Source organism: Drosophila bipectinata, chromosome 3L (assembly GCF_030179905.1).
Source record: "Drosophila bipectinata strain 14024-0381.07 chromosome 3L, DbipHiC1v2, whole genome shotgun sequence".
NCBI lineage: Eukaryota > Metazoa > Arthropoda > Insecta > Diptera > Drosophilidae > Drosophila > Drosophila bipectinata.
Window position 1 is genome coordinate 17,516,319 of NC_091738.1, and position 24,700 is coordinate 17,541,018.

The window sequence follows — 24,700 nt, forward strand, 5'->3', positions numbered from 1 at the left end:
ATTACAAGTACCGATAAGCCTAGTATTAGTATCAAGAATTGTTTACTTTTCACAAACATTCGACAAAGTTGCTTTCCGCTATTGTTTACAATTTTCATGTCAATGATAAATTCTGATATTAGTTTGTGAATCCATTGTACAATCGTCAAGGATCTATTGTTATTGTAATTGTAATTGTAATTCCCGCCTGGCTGCTTAACTATTCCGCACTATTTAATATTTATGGCAACGATTTAAGTAAATTTATAATACTTGATTAGCATTCATTCGGGTCGTTTATTATCTGTAAATGCACAATTGAGTTAATGGCTGCAGATTTGTGCAAAAAACCGAATTCCTCAATGTAAATTAAATACACATACACGGTTAATTAAGCTTCAATTGGGATTATTGTTATGAATTGTTATGCAAATTATCCCATTTACCCTTTATATTTTACTTTTTTACAATCACATTGCGATTTAATTCGATTTTTAGAGTTTCGTTTACTTTGTGAATACTTTGTTCGTTTTATTTCCAATGGAATCATTTGCCTATTTGGAATTTTTCGGTCTCGGCTATGGTAATATCTCGTCATTAAGTTTTTGGCTCTTTTTCGGTAGTCTTTGATTAAACGATATTTCATTTGCTGCTCTTTAAAGTCTTTCGATGAACTTTAAGATTAAATCTTTGGCTTACTTTGCTACCAGCCCAAGGGCCCCCCATTTAACTTGTCTATTTTAAACTGCTCCACAACCAGCTACACCAACTTATCCTAAAACTGTGCAACTTTAAAAGATTCTCAAGCTTACCATCTAGCGGAGTATATAAATTGGAAAACGACCATTTAATTATGCACACTTGATGACATGAAAAACTTATCCGATGACTTAATTGATTATTTTATGAATGCGAAAACGGTATGATATTTTATTTTTTCTTAGCTTAGTTTTTTAATAAATTATTAGGCAACGAAAATATGAACAACAATTTATTATAAATAAATAAATACTAAATAAATATCTATTTAATGTTATTTATCTTTGGAAAATCCAAGACCTTTTGTTTAGTTCATCCAGATTTAAAAATAAATGTATATTATCTTTCTATTATATATTTATAAAAAATTAAACATATTAATACATTTTTAAGAGTCTCTATAACTTTGAATTAATTTTTATTTTGTATGTCTATTGGAACTAATTTTTAAATAAAAACTTGAATAATTTCTCTCTCTATCAAGTTGAGATTCAATTGTTATTCTGCTCCGTTTTCGCATTTTTTTTTTGTCGTAAAAAATATCATTTAGCAACAGACTACAGAAGACACTCGGGCTGCCTTAGTAGCTGTCGATCCAGTAGCATGTCCAGCTCCAGCTCCAGGTCCGCCCTGACTCATCTACGGGCTATGAACACCACCGTTTCCAGCGGCATCGCCGGAGCCCGCTCTTATAAGTCCGTGTGAAGGACCGGAGGCTTACAGTTGTTGGTCTCCGCATTGACCACCAGCAGGGCGACGGGATTAGCCGGATCCTGAAGCACTGCCGCCGGCTGGATGCAGGTCGCAGGGAGATCCGTTCCTGCGGTGGTGGTCGTCGTTGTCGTGGTTGTGGTGGTGGTCATCGGAGCATTATTGTTTCTCGCAGCCACCAGAGTCTTCTTTTTGGCCAAGGAGCCACGCTGGGCGCCACCCTTGGCACCACCACCGTTACCGCCACCTCCACCACCTATCAACCTCTCCGACTGCCGACCCTTGCCGAACTTGGGAAAGAAGCTGTTCTCCAACTGGAGCTGGGCATTGACGTCCTTGCGGGCCGCACAGGTGCAGGCCTTCATGAAGCTCTTCTTGAAGTTGTCGCTCAGGAAGGCGTACAGAATGGGGTTCATGGCCGAGTTGGAGTAGCTGAGGCAGCCGCAGGCCAGGAACACAGCCAGCTCCAGCCGAGAAGCGCCACACTGCTTGGGCGTGGAGCTGATCAGCGCCACCTGGGAGATCCAGTGGGGCAGCCAGCACATTATGTACACCGTGATAACGGTGAGAACCAACTTGGTGACCTTCCTGTGCGATCGCTTCTTCTCCTTGCTCTTGTGCTTGGGACCCACCGTGTGGAGTTTCCGGATCACCAGGCAGTAGAACACAAGAATGAAAGTCAGCGGAGTGGCAAAGCCCAAGACCAGGGAGTACAGTATGAAAGTAGAGTCCGAGTGCGAGTTCTGGGTGTCGGGCCACTCGATGTTGCAGGACACATTGCCGTTTTGCGATGCCACTGTACTGGCAAACAGGATAACCGGCAGCATCAGCAGCACAGAGGTCATCCAGGCAAAGGCTGATACCAGCTTGGAGACAAAAGGAGTTCGGTAGCGGGGCGAGGATATCGGATGGCACACGGCTATGTAGCGATCCGCGGACATGATCAGCAGAAAGATCGAGGAGGTAAACGAGGTGATCGAGGTGCTCACCATGTAGGCCTTGCACATGTAGTCTCCGAACGACCAGTTCCCCACCTGCATCGTGTACAGCAGGAAGGGTATTCCAATCAGGAAGCACTCGTCGGCAATGGCCAGGTTGAGGATGTATATGTTCGTGACTGTCTGCATCTTGGAGAAGCGCAGAACTACGTAGATGACCAGGGTGTTGCCGAAGAGGCCGATTATGCAGACCAGAGCGTACAGTATCATGGAGATGAGCTTCAGTATGAAGTTGTTGCTGTAGCCGCAGTCCACGGCATCCTCGTCGTCCTCGTAGTCCATATACTGCTGACTGCCGTTCCCTCGAACCGGAGGCTGCAATTGGTGTGGACTGCTGGTGGGCAGAATGGTACCATTCTGGTCCGAGGCAATGCCAGCCACTGAGGCGAATTCCACTGGCTCAAGCTGCAATTGTTGTTGCTGGTGTTGCAGTTGCTGCATGGGACTGCTGCTCCCATTTGGCGCCACTGTCAGCTGCTCTGTGGGCGTTATTAAGCTCGTTAGTGTCAGCGCTGTCAGCACAAATAACAGAATGCCAGAATGGACACTGTTCACGGTCGCCATGTTGCTGGTTTTGTAGTTGTTTCTGTTACTGTTGCTGCCATTGTTGTTGCTGTTGATATTGCTGCTGCTGCTGCTTCTGCTGTTGCTGTTGCTGCGGTTAGCAGCTGGCTCATTTGGGCTCGAATGTCCTTTCATGTTGACCATTCGGCCACCCAGTCCCAGTCCCAGATTTCTTTGTCCTACGGTTCCAGCTAATTTCCAATCGGTGGTCGGCGGCAGCCTATTTGACGATGATGCCTGACCCAGCTAAATGGCAAATATTTTGATATGCTTTCCATACCTCTCGCCCGTGACGTCACATGTTGTGGGATGTGGTCTGCAAAATTGCAAAAATGAAATGCGAGATTAGTTAGTGGAAAAAAAGCTTTCAGCAGCACTATTATTAGCCAAGGGTAGAGCACTGAAAGAAAGGTGTATGACTTGGTATACTTTACTCTTCCCTACTTATAGTTACTCACTTGTTACTTATACCTTAAGCCTTTCGTAAGAGGCTAAAAAACTGTATACTTTTGGAAAATGTACTTTTTTTTAACAGTGCACATTCAGTCCGAGGGCAGCTGGCTCTAACAAGCGCGCGTATTATTTACTGACAATATTGAGCGCATGCTATCAGCAACTATTCGCGCCCTTTGCAGGCTCCTTCTGCCTCCGCCACTGAGTCCTTCGAGCCGTACGCCCTCTCCGGCTGCAGGATCTGAACATCTTCCAGCAGACAATGCAATCAACTATATGAAATTCTGCTCGTTTGCTTGTTTGCCTTCTTCTCACACCATGGCGTGCGAAAAAAATGATTCTCTATCTGGCGGGTGAAAAATGAAAGGCAATGGCTAAAAGGAAAGCCGGCGGAAAAAAGGAAAACAATAACGGAATACATGACAACAGCAGCAACAACTACAAGCAATTAACTTTCCCATAACCTGAAAAACAATAAAAAAAAACCAGCATAATACTATATATATAAAAACTGAATTTATTGCATCTGCCAAGACCAGAAATATAATTAAATAGAAATTGAAACAAGATCTGGACATGATGGCACTTCTATGGAAAAAAATCAAATATTTATCAAAACTCAACATATTTTTATCAAGCCTTTTTATAAGAGAAACATATTGCCATTTAAACGTACTTTCCTTGACAAACTTTATATCATAATTAATAAACAATTTGTTTGTGGGTTTCTTAAGATCCCCAAGCTATTTCGGCTAACCTTGTCCATATAGACTCGCAAAGAGAAAACTTTGAGGCCCGAAGCCAAGCCGCAAAGCATATATGTATGTATACTTATATATATTGTGAGAAAACCCAGTGAAGGCCGAAAACTTCTCGGTCAGTAGCCAGGCGGAAACTTTAGCAGACAACGGCAAACAACGGGCCAATAAGAAGTGAAGCCAACTTTTCCGTTGGCGGAAAACCGACAAGAAAACAACAAGTCAAGGCCAAGTAAGAAAGAAAATAGCCTGTGGCGAGTATCCTCTGTCCAACCTCCCACTCCACCCACAACCGGCGAAAGCCAAGCCGAGACAGATAGAATTTCCTCTGATTAATTAATTGGCGTAATCCTAGTTAGATAAACTGCGTGAATTGCCACGGAATTTATGAGCGCGTTGCTTCCGCGGTGGAACTAAGTGAGTCAACAGCAGCTGTGTCTAACGACTTTTCGACCCGATCGGGTTGGGGGCCTTGTTCTGCCCTTGTCCTTTAACCCCTTAATTAGATTGAATGCAGCTGCTTTGATGCGGGTACATCATAATTGCTACACAGAGCAAAAACTATGATTCAATATCAGTAAATGGCGTTTGGTTTCCTCGTCGAGTATCTCTCAGTGTGTACTGGCTTGTCAGCTCTACACCTTGATTAGTCAGACAGATATCTCGATAATTACGCCTTGGTCAAAAGGAGAGGAGTGTGCCTGACTACCCACCCATGTCCTGTCGATATCCAAGTCCCGTTGGCTGTTCCCATCGTTCGTTTGTCAGTTAGCTTCTGGCTGGGATAAACATGGTTAGCAATCAATTTGCTAAACATGTTGCCATTGACGATGATGGCACCACCCACTTTTGCACCATATTCCTCCCGTTGCCAACTCCGCACACAAAGGCCATAAAACGCTTGACTACCGATTGATCTGACCAGTGGAGCGGAAGATATGTGTTTTTGGGCCATTCAACGGATCCGGGTCGAGGAGCGGAGTTTGGCAGCGAATGGAAGGATGCTTTATAGCCAAGTGACTGATGAAAATATAATTGCCTTCCTGAATTCTTTCATGGGTGTAATAACTCAAAGGTTTTGATTAGCCAAAGTGCAAGGTGCAACCATATGAGTTTTTTTTATTAAATTATCAGGAGACCTCCCCAATAAGTTCCAAAGCTTAATAATAAATAAATTGGAACAAAAGTTTGAAAACCTTAATTAGAAATTATGAATCTCAAAGTTTCAAGACGAACATTTTAATGAGTTTTTAAATACATACCCTGGTTTTCCTTCAAGATTCTTCAAAATTGTAGCATACCTAAGTGGGCACCGCAAATAGAAAATTAATCACCGGCACCGAAAACACAACCTCTTAACCTTTAAAAGTTCACCTTAAGTAAATCTGATTGCCAGGATCTAGTCAATTTGCATTCTTATTTAAATTTCATGCTGCTTAGCCAAACTTTCTAAATTCAAAGAAAACTGAATTGAAGAACCTAACGTAATTTTATGGAATTTCTTTTCGCGTGAAAAATACCTTTTGTTTTCGGCGCCTTTGTTCCACCTGAGCACGGCGAGTAAACTTTTGCCTGTTATCTTTCTTACTCATTGGCCAAAGTCATTGTCATGCATAGAGTTTCCCCTCCATAGACATCTCCACTCCGTTTCTATCTCTAGCTGCGTGTCTTGTTGCTATCTCTGTCTCTGCTCACCTTTGTTCTCTTTTTTGTGTGGCATAAATTTTCACCTGTTTGGCAAAGTGCATGGCTGAGTTCTAGTCCTCATCTTCAAGATATCCAGCATGTGGCATGGTTGATTTGTTTTCTAAGCCCCAACGTTTAGTTTTATAACTTTCGGAAAACAAAACCACCCGCACACCAACCCATCCAACCCCACAGCTATCCCCCACTTATAAATATTCACTTTTAGGTATAACTTTCTGATATGGAAGCAATTTGCTTAATTAAAAATTATATTCGATCTGTTGTGCAACACTTGAACCGAAAATAAACACAAAATCGGCTTATGTCAACCAAATTAATTGGTAAATGCAACCGAAAAACAAAAAAAATTGCATACACTTGCACACCCCGACACCCGATGCACTCTATTTATAGCCCCTTGTGGGTTGTTTGGAAATCTCAAATTCATTTTTCATTTGCATATGGATGAATTAGGTCGATTGGCTGGGTAATGGGTTCGATAAGCTTCTATCTAGATTGAATTTCACGGCTCGATGTGATTAAGAGCTGAAAGCTGAATGCAATCAAGAAGCGGATTTATAGTGGAAGTGATTTCATGAACACCAAAGCTAATTGGTAATCGGTTTTAATAGCTTTTAGCTAACTGAACGCTTAATTAGCGTTTATTTATATTCCCGGAATGAAGTAGAAATTAATCTGATTGGTCTGGGATATTTAAATGATAAATAAAGTGGAGTCTCTACGCAAAATGTAACATATTTTGATAATATATTCTATTACAGTTTCAATGAAAACACCTTGATTTCCCAATCTTTTCACCACGATAATTTCCAACCACATTGTTTCCTTTCACACATTTTGATCACATTGTTTCACCCTCTGGCTGGCGGGTAGATGATTTGCACCTAACTGGTGGTTGGCAAAATATGTTGCCATAATTTATGTATTTATACTCTCGCCCCGGAATCTACTAGATTCCGGCCAAAAACGTTCGTCCGCTCATGTTTTGGCCCGGAATGCAGTGTCGCCTGGTCATGATTTATAAATAATTAAATATTTATTTTCGCACATCGTCAATGACGCTTCGGTAATCATCGATGAGGTAAGGTCGTTTTCGGGCGACTTTTGGCGGCCAGGACAGGACGAGACGGGATGGGAAGTTTGCTTTTCCGGTTGCCATTCGGGGCACCGCCCACAACCTTTATGCTCATTAATATTAATAGGGCGATGTTAGCGAGCAGCAGCAGATGGCTCCCAGACCCCGATGCTCGTATTTCCCCCTAGATTCCCACCTCAACAGGTGTCGTGGCACACGTGTCGACGCTGTCCTTGCCCTTGTGGGCTCGTAATCAAGTCAAGTGCCATCGGCTCGGCCGGAGAAAGTTCAGTTTCAGTTTTAGCCGCGTTTAGGCCAGGAAACCTCGGCTAGAATCCAATTTCCATTATCCAATTTAACGCCGGCATGCGCGCATAAATAAGCCTCAGTGGATAGACCTGGACCGGCAGGAATACATAAAGAATCGCTGGGGTCCTGAGAGCACCCGAAGGTCCTGGGGATTATCCTGGAGGCTTATCCCACAACAGCCCCCAAAATCTTTGTTATGCAAATCTCAGCGCAAAATAAAAAAATACAAACTTAAATCAATCTTCTACTTAGTCAAGGAAAAATATATTTTTTTTGTTAGGTTACTTCGTTTCCTTAAATATCAACTTCATTCTTCCAAGGCTTGTCCTTAAATTTATAGTTTTTTAAGTGACCTTTTAGGTGTTTATAAATTAACTATAGTTTAGGCATCCATAATAGTAAAATTAATAAATATCCTTTGGGCAATTTCCGCGTCGTTTAGCCTTGTGTAACTTAGATGTATAATTCATTATTAGGAGACACTCTCGGCACTCTCCAGAGAGGGATATTGAAATTTTATAATTTATTATTTATATGTAAACAGAACTGTTAAACAAAGATGACAGCAACGAGTACAAAAGGAAACCGTTTACCAATTTCATGAATTTTTCAGCGAAACCAAAATAAAGCGACTGAAAACAAAGAAAATGCTAAAGAGCAATAAAAACGCCTACATGGAAGATACGCTTTGTTAGCTTTGTTTTTGGGGAGCATCAAGTCTCGTACCTGGGAACTTTCCCAAAAAAAAGCGAGGAGTCACAGGTGTGCGTGTGTGCTTGTGTGGGGATATGTGTAACTTTTGTATCAAAAACAAGGATAGAACGGCAAAAAAACCAACCAAAAATAAATAAAAACAAAATTTGTACTCTACGCTTAAAAGTCGATTTCAGGCTTGGGCCTATAAAAAATTTAAATTTTTTTCAGGATGCGTATCAGAGGTGAGCGAGCAATTTTTGTTATCTCTGTAACTTGATTTATGTTCCTTGGTCCGACGCCACAAACAACAAAAAAGTTCATCGATTATGAAGCTGAATTTCCAGCTGGGGCGTTTTTTATTTACCTTCAAGTCTATGAATTTTCATAAAGCATTTAAAATGGAAAGAAAACGAGCCACGCGCGCCATCAGAAACATTTAATGTCAGCGTCAACGCAGTGTCACGCCCTTAGCGCTTGTCGTCGCCCCCTTCCGCTCCCACTACACTTACCATTTAAACAATAAATTAATTTTAGTCGTGATACAACCGACAACCAACAACAACGACGGCATCAACTCAAATCAGTGTCTAGACGAGGTTAGAAACTATGGAAATCATGGGCCATTGAAGACGCTAAAACCTACAGAAAAGCGCGTGCTGAATTTAAAAATATTAACCCACACAGCTTAGTGTGTGCTTTTATCCAGTGCCCAGGGTTATTTGCTCTGCTTTCATTTTCATATTCATCCAAGTAATGGCTTACGGCTCGTGCGTGAGAAGAATTATGTCACGGTATCATTTGCAGCCATTGTGCCCAAAAAAGTATGCAAAGAAAACGAGTGTAAGATAAGTGAAATGATTTTTAATTTATGTGCGAGTGTACGTAAGCAAGCCGAAAGGAAAGCACAAACGAAAATAAAGGTGGGGAAATTAAATTATAATAAACAAGGGGCCACTGCTCTCTTTAAAAGTATTTTCGTTTGCCATTTTATTCTTAAAGATTCAAAAGATACGAAATTTCCATAGAAATGACTGTTTAAATCGCACCACAAACATATCACTTTACAGTCAGCATAAAAGTAAAGTGAATTTCAAGTTCAGCAAAACAGAAAAGAAAATAATGTATAAGAGGTCTTAGGCGGCGGTTTTTATATTTTTAAATACAAACAAATTTTTATAAGAGTTTTTAATTGATAAGGAATCTTGTTTAATAAAACTTAAATTTAAACCCTATACATATTCCCCATATTCCCTCAGGAAAGAGTATTAAGAAAAAGCATTGTAACTAAGATGCAAATGTGGAGAATGACTGAACAATAAAATGGAAAATATGTACGTTGGAATGGACGTAAAATGCCGATGGAATTTGACAAAGTTGCAAGTTGTACACATAACCACGCCCACGTGCCGCCACCCAACCCGACAACATCCTCTCATTTTTGTCCCTATCATCGGGCTTCGACTTGTAATAAAAATAAGTATGCCAAAGGATTGTTTGACATAAATTTATGGACTTGTCCCCTCCAAAATTTTGTCGTATTCCTTGAAGTTGAACAGTTCCCTGTTGCCAGGACGTGATGGTGCGATAAACGGACACTGTCCGCATAAATCGTATCGCTACAAAACATATAAACAAGCTAAAATGGAGGTCAACATCGTAAAAAGCAGCGGCACAGAAACAGGACATTATATGGAATAAAAAGGGAAGAAAACTGGAGAAGGGGGAACAAACTATATCCCGATATGCAGATCATTGAAATTGTTCGACTACAAACACACGCAAAATATGGCCTTTTCGGACATGACACTGCCTAAGTAAGCCGGCATGAAATTTATGGCCACAGAAATAACCGTCCGAATGTTGGCTAAGTGAAACATGAGCCCATAAAAATGATGACTGTGCCTTTAAATATTCCAAATGAATACAGAAACTTCCGGGTAAGAAGAGTCCATAAACTTCTCTGGTCATAAAACACGCTAAATGATTTTTCCGTTGATGGGATTAATAAAGTTAGAAATTCAAAAGTGTCATTTGAGGGATACAAAAATAATAATAGTCTTGACTTTATCTGTAGTTTGGGATGGATAGCATATGTATATTTTCCATTTAACGTTCAAAGAATAGGGGTTTGTTTTTATTTTAGGATTTTTAAGGGTGAGTACTTGAGCACAAAATAATTAATCCCATTAAATTGCTTGATATTTTTTCGAAAGCTTTCCTCTGTTTTCATGTCAACGAAGTTTCTTATGGCCAAGCAGCTGAAGCAAGGAAAACAAGACAATCAAAGTTTCATCAGCAATTTCTCAATGTTTTGCCGTCTAGGAACTTTCCTCTATTTTCGCCATTCAGGCTGAAAGTTTTCAATTAGTCACACGACTGCACAATTAAATTTTTCTGCCACTCTCTTTGCCTCTACAGTCCACCTACTCCAGTGGCCTTCTCCTTTGAAGACTCCACTCAAGGACCCACCTATGGCCGCTGGAAGGACGTAGAGTCGACAACTTTCGGACATTTATCTTCCCTTTGGGTGTCGTCCAGAAAAGCCGGCAAAGATAGCTGGGCTGGGAAAGCGGAGTCACAAGTATTTCTCCCTCAGGGAAAAACTTGTCGTAATTCACTTGGAGCGCAAGTTTCGCCATCGATAAATTTTGCTGCGTCCGAACACTTGTTGCACTTTGAAGTTTTCCATCGGTTGAATGGACCGTGTAGGTGGGTTTTTGCTTTTTTTTGTTTTGTGTTGGAGAAAGTGCCCACAGGCCAAGTGTCAAAGTAAATCACTTTCACCCATGAACATCGATTACAATTTTCGGGAATTTCTTATTGAATTTTGAAAATTTATGGCTGAAGTGATAATTTTTTGCTAACAAATTTTGTTTGCTAACATCTATTATTCTTATCATCACCTAACTTTGTAAACTTGCGATAAATTAGGCTGAGACACTTAATGGCCATTGAAATTAATAAACTTGCAAATGAAAATTAATTATAATGATTTTGAGTCGTTTAGTTCATACACTTTAAACTTATTTGACAGTTTTCATTATTAGCTATTTGCATAAAAGTGTCGCCACTGATTTACTTTACAAAATTGTTGCATATATTATGCAAACATAGGCCATCTATTCTAAGCCCTGCCGACAGAACAGGCAACCGAATTGGTCTGTTGTGTTTTGGCCACAATTTGGCCCAACATTTCCATGGAGCAAGGCCGTCTGTCCTGACACGATGACGTGGCAGATGTTGCCACAAACTCGAGCACTGAGCGGAAATCCTATAAAATTAAGGAATATATTATATTTTAAATATATTACTAAGTAATTGTGTGCATACCAAACTACTGCCTTTCTTATTTTATTAAAAAGTTCCCTTTATAGGTTTTAATTTCCATTTTCAGTGTAGTGTTGTGGCGCTGCTCTAATTGAAATGACAGGGCCAGTAATGCAGCTAATGCCAACATTTGGGGGCTTTAATGGGGGATCCTAGATGTAGAAAATTTAAATCTTCAACGGCAGTTGAAGGGAGAGGGTTAAAGGTAATGATGCTACCTCAAAAATGCATAGCCACGCCCACACATGAGGCGAAAGACAGATAGAGTCGAGAAATAAGAGTGGCCGGCCATCGCATATATGAACTGAACTCGGCTTGATGAACTGACATGTGAGTACGAATCAGTATTTTGCCACTCAACCACCCACGTACCCACCTACCAGTGCCCCTCCCAGAAGGACAAGATGGACTCGTCTGAATTATGCAATGGGCAGCAAAAGCGGCAGCGGAACCAACTGGAAGTGAACACCGAAAAACACTGGAGAAGCCTCGAACCAAAAAAAAAAAGAGGGAAAAAGATTGGAAGGTCTGTCAAGAGGATATTTTCATTTGCTGTGAGTGAGTAAAGAGGTTTCTCTGAGGGGCTGGTCGGGTTGGTTGCCAATTCTCGGGTAATTGCAAAATGTAATTGAGGTGCTCACCCACTGAGGCTCGTTCCCGACACTTCAACTGATTGATGCCAGTTACCAAATTAAAGGAAATTCTTTTCCCTTAAGGAAATTGAAAAAGAAGCCATACCTTACCAATACATACGAAATTAAATTTCCCACAATTGATTTCTTATTAAATTATAATATTATCTCGCGAAGGGCCTGTGACTTTTCATTATCCCTTTGACTGCTTTTGTTCCGACTTTGTTGAAGCCTAACCCTTTAGGTCCGTCCTTGCCAGAAATTTCAATTAAAACCCTTTGAGAAAAAGAGCAAATGATAGCACTTGATAAATTTTATAACTCAAAGAGTAGAATGAGACCGCGACATAGATGCTGGGCAATTCAAGTGGCGATAAACAACTTAAAAGGTCGTGAAAGGAATTTGAATAAAAAACAGGACTTGACCCCATTTTTCAAAAGAGCTTCTCAACTTTTTTTTACTGTTTGGAAGGCCTCTTTACCCCAGAAAGTTTTCACATTTTGTTGCATTTTTTACCGTAGACTTCTCTTTGCCGCAATTAGTTTTGAAATTATATTCGATTTGCCTCATTGATGAATTCACCGAGAAATTAATTTGATTTTAGCTGCGGCTGCTCACTTAGCAAACTTTTCCTTTTTCCCATTTGGCTCAATTTTTGAGCTCATTATCTGCTTCTGGTAACCTTTTGAAGTGGCAAGTTCTTGGGGGTTTTTTCTGGTATGGTAAAACTTTTAATAGATTTATAGGAGCTTAGGAAAAGTTGGTTCCTCTTTAAATATTTTTCATTGATTCGTTTGCATTGGACGTATTTGAGTTGGCTTGGGAATTTGTTTTTGAGGCCCTAAATAAACTCTTAAAAGTAAGGTTATCAACTATTAAATTCGATTTAAATTCAATGGAATTTGAAACCGCAAAAAGTTGCTATTTGCGGTTGTTTAAAATGGTCAGTAACGAACAAAGAAAATTGGAAATTGTATTTATCTTAACAACACACTCTCAACGCTTGTGCAGGGGATTGTGCTAATGTTATTTGTTATTTCAATTGTTTAACAGTAGCAATAAGAACAACTATCCAAACAAAAATAATTGTGGAACAGGAGCCAAAAATTTGACTATTAACACAATTGAAAATTTGCATAGATAGGTATATTGTTTTTACCCTGGAACGTGAGTGGTATTTGAGAACTGTGGTTCATCTCACAGATTCAAAAAAGATTATTAAATTGTTAAGAAATCATAAAAATTATTTTCATATTTAAAATATTAATAAATATTATTTTCACTAGAAATACGAGGTACCTGTTTTTCCTAATATTTTGTCAATAGATTTCATTAAAATTAATGCTCAGATATCGTGATAGTGCGGTGTCTGTTTTTGTTGGCGAGCTTCTGATAAGAATGTCGATTTAATTACATTTTATTGACTCTGCCGCGTGGAGCCAAAAGGGCCGGGTCCCCCCCAAAGGAGGCGGGGCCCACAAGCGTCTAACGTCCGCGTCATCGACATAAGCTTTTATCAAATAACAGAGGCACATTACGCCATAGTATACATAGATATATTTATATTATTTCGCCGAATTGTGGATGCAATTTAATTACACTTTCCTTTTTTCCTGTTTCTGATGAACTCAATTTGCTTTTCGTATTTTTACGAATTTCCGTTTTCCGATTGACGTTGAGCTGTATTCTTTTGATTTTACTTTGAATGTATAAACAGTGGAATATATATTTTTACCAAAATGCACAGAGGCTCTTTTGATCAACTTATTTTTGCACAGGGATTTAATTGTTAAAGATTTGGGAATCAAAACAATTAAAAGGGAAATTTATTAACTTTTGGGAATTGGAAAATTGTATCAATAATTAAATTACACATTCAAAAAATAAACGTGATATTATTCAAAAAATGAAGAACATTCAAATATTTTAGAGCATTTCAATCACGACTATCGATGTTTTTATGGCTTAGATAGTGGCTGCGGGTTGTCTGGCTTTGTTTTCTACCATGTTTGTTGTAACTGTAATTGTTTCTGCTGTTGGCAATAAGCACGTAATTACTCACACAAGCCCAGACCAGCACACAGACACTGTAATGGAAGCAGAAGGGTCGCAACTACCAGCACATTATGTAATTACATTTAATTATCTGCATTGAGTTTGCGGTCTCCGAAGGCGTTCTCCTCATCTTTATTAATTTAGTTTCCTTTTTTATGTTCTTGTCTCACAGCTGCATTGTTCAGACAGAGAAAATCCCCACACACTTGAAGCTTTCCATCTTCTGGGACAATGACTAGCAATGAAATATTTTGGCAACCTGCCCCTCAAGAGTGCTGCATTACACTACGACAGCCACTGCAGTTGCAGTTGCACTATCGACAGTAGGAATTTTGACAGTAGAAAGGAGAAATTTCCATCATCCTTCCCTCCTTTTGACAAATTTGGCAAGCCATTTCTCTGGCACATAAGGCTTCTCCAGCCTGCCAATATGCATACATATGTATATATGGTAGCCACCTACATAATGCATCTCGGTACAGTGACGAACAAAAGTTTATAGCAAACTTTCTCCAGTTTCTTGAATAGAACTTAAGTTTAAGAGGAAAATTTAATATTTCAGGAAGCACATATTGCTATGAAATGCACTGCATATGAAAGACTTTTATGACATTTTATAAGCGTCCTGGCCGCTCCATTCTTCCGCCATTCATTTTTCCTCCATAAGAGTAGGATTCTTGGCTTTGGGGCTTTTCGTTTATTTTTTCGGCCACCCTGACAGCGGAAAATTTGTTCTTAAATTTATAAATTCTTTCTCAGCTTACAGCTCGGGCTAAACTCAAATAAAGTTAGCTTGATTAGCTTGAGTAGGATAATTAAAGTTGTGATTGAATTTATGAATGGAATTTATTAAGGAAATTCTCAGACACTTGAAATTGAATTAATTAACTGGGAAGCCTGGGCTTTATGTAATCAAGGAAATATTTTTCAATGTGAAAGCTAAGTGGCCTAATGAAAATAATGAAGTTTTTATTAAAAAGACATATTTAGGAATAAATAAGTGTCGTTTAAATATTAAGAGGCTCTCAAAAGTATGCTTTGGCTAATAAATTGGAAATGGCGTAAAAATTTAAGTTTTCTGTGTTAGTCATTACTTGTTTGTACATTATTTGTATAACTGACAATTACTGACACATTTTTGAAGTTTTTGAAGATTTCCCTTGCTCGTACAAAACAGAAATAGCCAAGTGGGAAAATTATTATCTAACTGGTTATTACCATTATTCAAAAAAGTTATTTTTGGCCATCAAAAGGCTGACAATTCACAAAATTTATAGGGCCCATTGGCACAGGGGCCAAAATGTGAATACAAAATATGTTTACAACACAATTACGAGAACAAACAAGTTGACACCCACATAAAAACAAATTCAACAATTCTCTGCTTTTCGGCGCATTCCGTGGAGGCAAATAAAAAATCCTTGAGGTTAAAACACAGCATCACTCACTCGCACACATACAATAAATAGTAAAAGGATCTGACAGATGGAAAGGTTTCCATCCTTCAGCTAAACTCAACTCAGCTCTTCCGTCTCGACTCGACTCGACTCATAAGCCATATAAATTTCCGGCTGTCGTCCTTTACCGCTTCGCATAAATTTGACACTTTTGTTTTATTTCTATTGTTGTTTTTACTCTTTTTATTTATATATTCGTGTATTATGGCTTAGGGGAACCGTTATTTGTGTTTATGCACTGAGCAGGAGCAGTTCCGAAGGCGAGTTCATTTTAAGGAAGATTTACGGAATGATATGACAGAAATAATATTTACCTTGACAAAATTGCGTTTTTTGGTGAAGTTTGAAGGATTTTCGAGGTTTTTTATGGGATAGGGAGTACACTTTCGTTTGATGTGATAATTCTTGGTATTTCTTTCGTTCTTATTAAATATTTAAGAGCCCATGGTTATTGGTTGTGGCTTGCTTAGGAGCTTTCGAAAAATGTTTGAATTTCCACGCAACACTTGGGAGATGGATTTCTTTTCGGGGTAAGTACTTCAGTCCATTTCGCGTTTGTTTCAGACACTTATTTGATTTGGTTCGAGGAGCTGGCCACGTTCGCAGCGTTCTGTTGACAGGCAACGACTGAAGCGGCTCAGAAATACGCTGCCTAACATCAACCACGACGATGATGATGAAGATGGCCCATTGAGTGGCCAAAAGGCAAAGCGCCCGAACAGCTGTTCCTCCGAAGTGCCGTTCGTGTCTGTTAGCTGATTCCGAAAATACACATTCCAGCCAATACTGTTATCGGTGGGAGGTCGTTTCGGCTAACAGCTTACCTGTTTGCTTGGCTCTGTTAGCGTACAGTGCCTCCCAAATGTGCGCATACAGCGCCCTGCCATAATATCATTAGAGTCGGCACCCCATAGCGTTTATTTCTTGGCCCGTCTGTTTATATTATTTAATATTAGTTTTTATGTTAATGGTTTTTTAATGCCCGCTATTTCCACCGTTTCATGTTCATCTTTTTGTGATTGTTTTCCCTGACTTCTGATGTCTACTACGCATTTGTTTGTAAACAAGTTGTGATTTTTGTTGGGGAGCGGGAGCGTTGAAGAATAAATAAATAAGCACCTTGGCCAGGGCATAACAATTGAAATCAATTATTGGTAATAAGTCAGCCGTCGATTTATGAAAGTGTCAATGCAATTTTTTTCGATTTTTCGCTTTTCTCGTCCAGTGACGTCAACACTCTGAAAATATTTCCCATGCATTCTATTTTCCAAACAAACAATTATAATTAGCCATTTGGCAACGTCTTTGTTAGTGTCTGTTTCCAAGGGGATGGGAGGGAGTTGCCTTGCTTTTTGCCATTTCTGTATGTTATTTTATTAACGAGTTTCAACGTATGCTTTTCATGGTTCAGAAAATCCGAAAATGTTTCCCGAAATCTCATTATTTTTTCTTTATTAATCTTCATTATTTTTTTTGCAACTGGATCCTGTACTTTTATGTAAAGTTTCTCTGCGTTAATTTAATTCAGATAAACATTCGCAAAAAGTTGTAAGGACGCTCTTTAAGCTGGCTGCTGCAACCGAGCCGCGAATCCTGCGGTTGTTACCGTTATCTCTTCATCGCTCCAGGCCAACTGTTTAAACATTAACGGCTTCAAGGATACCACTGCGGAAAATAAAATCAACAATGGCCGTGCTTTACTTCCTCTTCATGAACACAAGAAAATACATGTGATTTAAAGAAGGTAAAAAATTATAGAACCCTGATAACAATAATAATGTATTATAAGATTATTATACTGACTCAAGGATCTTTAGTCCAATATTCCAAATAACTCGCACCATCTGGAACTTTCCCTTTTGTCAGATTTCCGTTTTCCACTCAATCAGCATTGGTGATCAATCACTTGCAATCCTTTCAGGAAAGTTTCTTTTTTTTTTATCCCACTAATGTAATTAATTAACCATTGCGGTCATTTTGTTTGCCTATATTTATTATTCCTTTTAAAACAGCTTACCCAGTTTATTAATGTTGTTAATTTTTAAAGCCACTTTGGCTTTGGCTCCTTCCATAAATTCCCCCGATTTATACACGTTTTAAATGTTTTAACTGCAGAACGCGGAAACGGCTGCAGGAGCGGATGCTGCGTTAAAAAAGGATGCAGGATGATGGTATAAGGACACCAGAAGAGGCATGGGTAAAGCCGAGGAATGCTGTTGACTGACTCGGATTGAATTGCTGCCTCTGCTGCTGTCGGTTTTATTTTATTTTTCAGTTCATTCTTTCATAGTGGAGGCCACTGATACTCTGCAAATAAAAAGGTTTCTTAAATTAAGTTTTAAGGTTATTATTTATATTTAGTACAGTTTATATTAGTATTACAATAGTCCATTGAGTTTAATGAAATCGAAGTCTTTTATATTTCCCTAGGTGGCACCATTTCCAGGGTATCTTGAAAAGTCCTTTACTATTATCCTTTTGGAGGCCTGTGTTTATTTACATTATTTACAGCACAATAAACCGTGAACTGTAAATGCTGTGCCTGCTGTTTGTCTACGGCAGGCGAGGTAGCAAGGATCTTCACCGCAGGACACCGAGCGCAGTACGGACATGCAATCTGCTGCTGCTCCACCCCGGCCACGCCCACCTTCTCACGGCATCCCAGGAGCATGGCAAGAGGCTAGAGGGGCGTGACAGGACCTGCAGCTGTTGAGTCTGTCTGGATGGCGAATGCTCGGGCATCTCTTAATAAAAAGCAAATTAGCTGGAGCCCATTAAATTGATGTGGCAAAGGAGCTGAGCCAGAAGGATACGCCACCCCGAGTCCCACACCAGCAAATTAATATTTCTCTGCATCCTTCTTCCTGCTGCCCCAGCCATTTGGCGTCAATTTTATGCCAGGCCATAAAATTTAAAAGTCTAAAAATAAATGTACCCAGATCTGGCAAGGATTGTTCATATGAGCATGAAACTGCTGTCATAAATGTCGGCTTGCCTAAGCCGGCTGCCCCGCATCCGAGGTCCCTCTTTCAGGACGCTCATCTTTTTTTTAGAGCCATTAGAGCTGGACAGTAAAAACTTTTAATGTTGGTCAGCTGCCGCGCCAGAGGAGTGAACCGACCGACAATTATGGGACCCGACCGCCTAATGGTATCTGAAGGAAATACTTAACATCGTTTACGGTCTATTTTCGACAGCAGTTGTGCAAACTGAATGGTAAAATATAAATTATAGAAGTTTTTTGGAGCACGCATAATTTTGCTCAATTAGAACCCAAAACTCTTTCGTTTTTAATGTCAAAAATAAAAATTTGGAACATTTAATGGGTCTTAAAATAAAATAAATATATTTCCTTCCATTCGAAAACTTTAAATGCTTATTAAATCATCAAAAATTAATTAAAAGACCCTACATAAAATTTGGCTTTCGGCACCTCCTTGGACCGTTGAATGCAACTTCCTTCCTGTAATTTATGTGTCAAATATAAACGTTTCCTCACTGCCTCGCCCCCGCCACTTGCACTCGCCTTTCTTGCTCGTTCTGGCCATTATTTTACGCTGGCTTGTTCCTTTTGCAAATTTGTTCGGTTCATTAATTCATTTTAAATTACATGCACGCGTTGGATGCAAATTACAAGCGGCATATGCCTCGGCAGCAAGACCTCTCCACAAAATCACCCTTTAGTTGAATTAAACCTTTCGTCTCGACCAGCCCTTACCATTAAGTTTCTGCAAAATCGGCGATTTAAATGGTTTTTAAATTACTTCCGTTGCTTTATGAGGCACACTTGGAAAATGAAAAGGGTGGGTGTGGAGTAGGATATGGCCACGCCCAGTGAATCCAGGGAGGTGATGCCACGAATGCATTAACTATGCAAATTTGCAACATTATTAAATGAATTTTAATTTATTATTATCGTTTCGCTGGCAAAGCAAACAAAAAGTCCAAGTCAAGTAAAACATGTTAATTAACATTTAATTGCTGAACATAATCAGCTTTTAACGGGTAAAGTTAATGTTTAATGCCACATAATTGTTTAATAAATGGAGTAGCTGGCTGACATTACATCGTTTTTTATTTTAATATTTCAGGGCCTCAATACCTGTACAAGTTTTTAACCAATTAATCCAATCATAGACACCCAACGAAACCGCATTTATAATGCTAACTTCTTGAGTATTTTCCTTGAAAGACCGGTCTTACTTTACCTTATTTTACGATCCCCAAATCTGTGAAAGAAATCACGTAATAGATTTACATATTTATGGCACTTGAGCTAACCCAGAACAACCACCACGTGCGGGAAAATAGTAGCAACTACTTGCCTGATGAACTGGAGAAATCTCTACACGACTGAGTGGATTCATTGGCGTAATATGTCCCCTAAAGGAAAATTGGCCCAAACAGATGTGGTTCGTTCAAAGGGAAACTTTAAGAATCAAATTACAAGTTTGATGTACTACTACGTCTTCTTTCTATAAATTACAAAAAATCTTAACCAAGTCAAGAGTAACATACACTTGTACGGCTCTAAGACCACTCGATGCATTGACCCACATTAAAAGGCAGTTGGCTTACTCACTTTACGCTTCTCGGCGAAAAGCGCGTCGAAGTACAATTAACCCAATTGCAAAGTGTTGTCAACATGCCGCAAGTCAACTCAACTCGAGTATACGCTGCGTATACGTAATGTCTGGCCTGTGAATGTGGGCGTGTAACGGCACGTAATTGAGTGTGTGTGTAACATTTCCTGGTATTGTTCAGCAATTTCCGTTAGCATGGGTTTGGTTTGGTTTGGTTGCTGTTTGTGTGTGTTTTTTATAGGGCTAACAGAAAAAAGACTAAGAGGGATGTAAGCTGTAAAAGTTGTAAAGAAAACATCGTCTTTTTAATATCGAAAGAAATGCTTTCGCTTAATATTCTACATAAGCAAGGCAAGGCTTATAAATTACATTTTCAAAGATTAAATCATTTTTGGTTAAGGCATATGAAACCTTAAGGTCATAAGGTAGTTTTAACCTCAACTCCAATTTTGAAAATGCCAAAGTACGGGTCACAAACTTTTCAGATGCTGTTGACACTTGACCGCGGCTGTCGGCTGGTTGAAGACTGCTGGTTTTTGGCTGCTGGAATACTAACATACCAAAGATTGACACAGCACCTGGCACGTTAGCCGGGTCAACACGGCGTATGAGCAATTTTCATATTTCCCCTTCCTCGTCGTTGGGTTGCACGTGCCTGGGTCACCAGCTTTTGGCTTTCAGCACCTCTGAAATTCAGTTGATTTAAGGGTCAAAGCACAAATTTGGCAACATGATTGCAGTTATTTTCATTATTACTGCTACTCCGTCTCAACCTATATATGTACTTATAACAAAGTTTCAGCAAATTATTTCTTAATGTTCCTAATGAATGTAAACTGGCCAATGGGTCTCGGGGGACATCTTTACGAGTCATTGAGTGCTAACTTGTTGATGGCCAACAATTAGGAACTTTATTGGCTTGATTCCAGCAGCCCATAACTTTGATTCTGTGTGTAAGAATTAATGTTCTTCTGAGCTAAATAAGAGATTTATAAAAAATATTAAGATGGAACACTCAGTGGCTTAGTAACATTATATTTTAAACCAACTCATAAATATTCCCATGACGGAAAACATCTATTATTCAGTCTATGATTACTGGAATGTATTGTTCCCTTGCCACATAATCATCATTGTGGCTGTCTTCCACACCGCATCCTTCCGGCATATTTCATTCGTTTCGATATTTTCCACTCTTTACCATGTCCTTTGCCGCCTTTGTGCGGTAGTCCATTGAGCATTGACACATGGCCCATGGCTGCCATAAGTCCGGAACCGAGTGCACTTTCTTCTAATGGCTTCCAACTGCATTTCCCCAGATGATAAATGAACCTGGCGATATCTAAGATGGTTCTACGGCAGTTCTCTTTCATAGAATTTAATTTATGTGGTCGAAAATGTGGTACAGAAATTGGAGTGTACCGAATATGGCTTTCCAGCAACGGTAGAGGCCACTGTAAATTATTCTCGAAAGCAATGACCTGTTTCAAACCGCCAAAATATATATACAAACTTTTTAAATTTGATTCGCGCAACTTTTACATTCATCGGTCCGTCGGCCGCCTAATTTCAATCGCTCAACGCTCGACCATCATTTAATTTATATGCTTGGCCGAATCCTTTTGACGCGGCAACGTGGCGTGAACAAAAAAAAATGAAAATACGCAAAATACGAGAAATTCTCTAAAACTCCGTGGGGAGAAAAACCACGCAACCGCAGGTTTTCGCCCTTCCATTTTCCCGTCTCACATGGCGGGAGCTTGTTTACCCGGCCTCGTTCGATCTTCCTACTTTTTGGATACACGAAATACCCATCAATCGAATATTTTAGGTCTATACCTTATTTTTTATGGATAATATTAATGTATTTCGGGACATGGTTACCTAGAATACAAATTTTATAAAGTATACTTTTGAAAAATTAAGAGTACGACGCTTGCCAAATTTGGAAATAATATCATGTAGATTTTAAGGATTTTTATATGTGTTCATTTTAGTTAAAAATTGTATAATATTCTTAGGGTATATTTCGGTCAGTCCTTTCGTATTTTGTGGGTTTTCTATTTACATTTTTTTGAAGCTGGTACTCGAATTCGTATTTGTTAAATTGAAAAGCGTTGCGCTGACGACCGCTGAAAAGGCAAAACAGCATTCCAACTGCTCTCCAATAGCCTGGCCCTTCTTTTGGCCACCTCCCCTGACTTTTTCGCCCATCCACCCATCGGCTAAAAAACTCTCAAAGTAATTGATGTTAACGCTGCTGAAGGGTCGCGCCTCAACGTTACCCGCATTGGTTTTTGTTTAGTTTGGCCCACTCCCACTTTCAGACCCCCAAAATAGTGGCTGTCGTTGATATATCGCAGAAAAAGGGCTAAAAGATAGCCGGGTGACTTGTGGTCGATTCTAGTTAAATATTTGATGCGAAATGGTGTGTCAAAGGCTTTAATTTCATCTTGGTTCAAATCAAATCGATTTGCATTTAAATCTTTAAATATTTCTAAGCGTGACTTTGGGCATGTGATGCGTTTGCCATGGGAAAATAAAAGTTTATGATTGTCAAGATAGAAAGTTGATATACCCTTACAGTTATTATCGGATATCGGATATATCGCATAAGGATATCGTTGGCCGATCCTTATGAGAATATCATAATACAACCAATTGATTACAATAAAAAAACTAAACAAAAGTCCAAAGCTTCTTTCTTCAAAAGTTTCAAAGTTGGTATGATGGCCACAATGATGGCCATATCTTCCAATTCCAATTCTCATCCGATTCTCAAGCAGAGTACCTTAAACGATTTCTGGATCGATTCCCCACCATTGTGCATCAAAAGCCTGAGACAAAATATTTGTAAGATTTTTTGTCCATTTTTCGTGATGGGATCCCTGAAAATGGTGTTTTGCCCTATAGGGTCCACCGTAATGGCTATATCTTCCCCAATCCGATTCTCATTCCGATTTTCAAGCGGAGTTCCTTAAACGATTTATAGATCAATTTGCCACCATTCTGCATCAAAATCCTGAGACGAAATATTTTTTAGATTTTTTTTCCATTTTTTGTGATGTGGTCCCTTGAAAATGGGGTTTTTCCTATATGGCCCGCAATGATGGCCATATCTTCCCCAATTCTCATCCGATTCTCAAGCGGAGTACCTTAAACGATTTCTGGATCTGGATTTCTGGATTTCTGGAAAATCCTGAAATATTTTTTATGAGATGCTGTAGCATTATCACTGCCTTATTATGTCTACCTTCTCATTCCCTTGTAGGTGAGTGAGCCTTAGTTGATTGTTCATGTGTGGGTGCGAACGTTGAGCACGTGCCACAATTTTAAGTTCAAGTGTAAATAAAGCCATGCCAAAGGGCAAACGTGAGCGCACAAAAATCGCAATTACCACCCAAAGAAGCCAAAGCTTGCTGCCCCTTTCCACACAACCTGTCTCCATCTCTTTCGCTAACCTCACTGTCTGTCTTTCTCATAACCTCTGGTTCTCAATGCAGTGCTCGCTGGCCCCAAATCACATAGAATTTTTATGGTCGCACTTAAGTGCAAATAATGCGAAGGTAAAACAAAAGAAATGGCAGACTGGGGGAAAATGGAAAAGAATGTGGGCAAAAAAGGAAGGAGAAAAGGTCCAGGATTGCCATCATTTGATTGCATTTATTGGCCACTTGGCAACTTGATGTTTTATAGACGCAATTCGTATCATTTTTCAGTAGATTCTTGCATATTCTATGCAACTTAATAGATTTCAAGTGTTTGAAGACACCTTTCTTAAAGGTGTATAAAGTATAATTTTAGGTTGAAACTAAAACCAAGACTTATTGATTGATTTCAAAAATATTGGGTATGGATTGAGTGGCAGACATTCACAAACGATTCGTTGCCAAAAATTGCATGTTCTGCCATTGTTCAAGCTCCATTTCAGTATCCATCGGCATAAATCTAGTCAAATGGGTTTTGGCGTATTTTTAGTCTGTTTGCTTAACGTGTGCCATGTGGAATTTCGTTTCTATTTACTGAACACACTCGGCACACAACTAATTCTATCCATTTTTGACGGGACTTTAAATAAACACTTCTATCTGTAGCCGAAAAAAAAAATTATTTAATGCTGCCTTTGAAGTTATCGATGATTTATTAGTTAGGCAAGAAATCAAAAACAAATGTTTTGGGGTATAATACGTTAAATTTATGTTATGCAAAGATGGAAAATATTTTGTATAAATTATTTGCAGGCAAGCCTGGCATTATTGAATTTTATTTAATTTTTTGTCTATCAGATTAAACAAAATATCCCTGAGATATAAATTCAGAAGATTAATGGCGACTATTATTTAAACAGAGGACGGTATCAATCAAGCCCTGAGTAACTACTTAGCCATTCGATTATTTTTGGACTCCCTTGCCACAAAAGTCCTTAGGATAATTAATTCGTTGAAGTCGAGTAATTTGTGTCTTTAACTAAATGCTCTTTATTTTATGAGGGGGAATGGCTTGGATACACATGTACGCCCGTCTTATAAAGAAATCCATATAGATCCTTTGCAGGAATCCAAAAAATATCCATGTAAGCGTAGCGTAGCGAGACCTCATCCATCATCATCATCATGATTTCGGGATGGCGGGGCGTA

General features: G+C 39.3%; 1 protein-coding gene across 1 annotated transcript; it reads right to left on the reverse strand.

Moving 5' to 3' along the window:
• Nucleotides 1–1,099: 1,099 nt before the first annotated feature.
• AstC-R2 (Allatostatin C receptor 2) lies at nucleotides 1,100–16,094 on the reverse strand. The gene is made up of 2 exons (XM_070280284.1): nucleotides 15,795–16,094; nucleotides 1,100–3,327 (listed from the first exon to the last, which is right to left on the reverse strand). The coding sequence occupies exon 2, from the start codon at nucleotides 3,153–3,155 to the stop codon at nucleotides 1,428–1,430; it is 1,728 nt and encodes a 575-aa protein (XP_070136385.1). The 5' UTR covers nucleotides 3,156–3,327; nucleotides 15,795–16,094; the 3' UTR covers nucleotides 1,100–1,427.
• Between the last annotated feature and the right edge of the window lie 8,606 nt (nucleotides 16,095–24,700).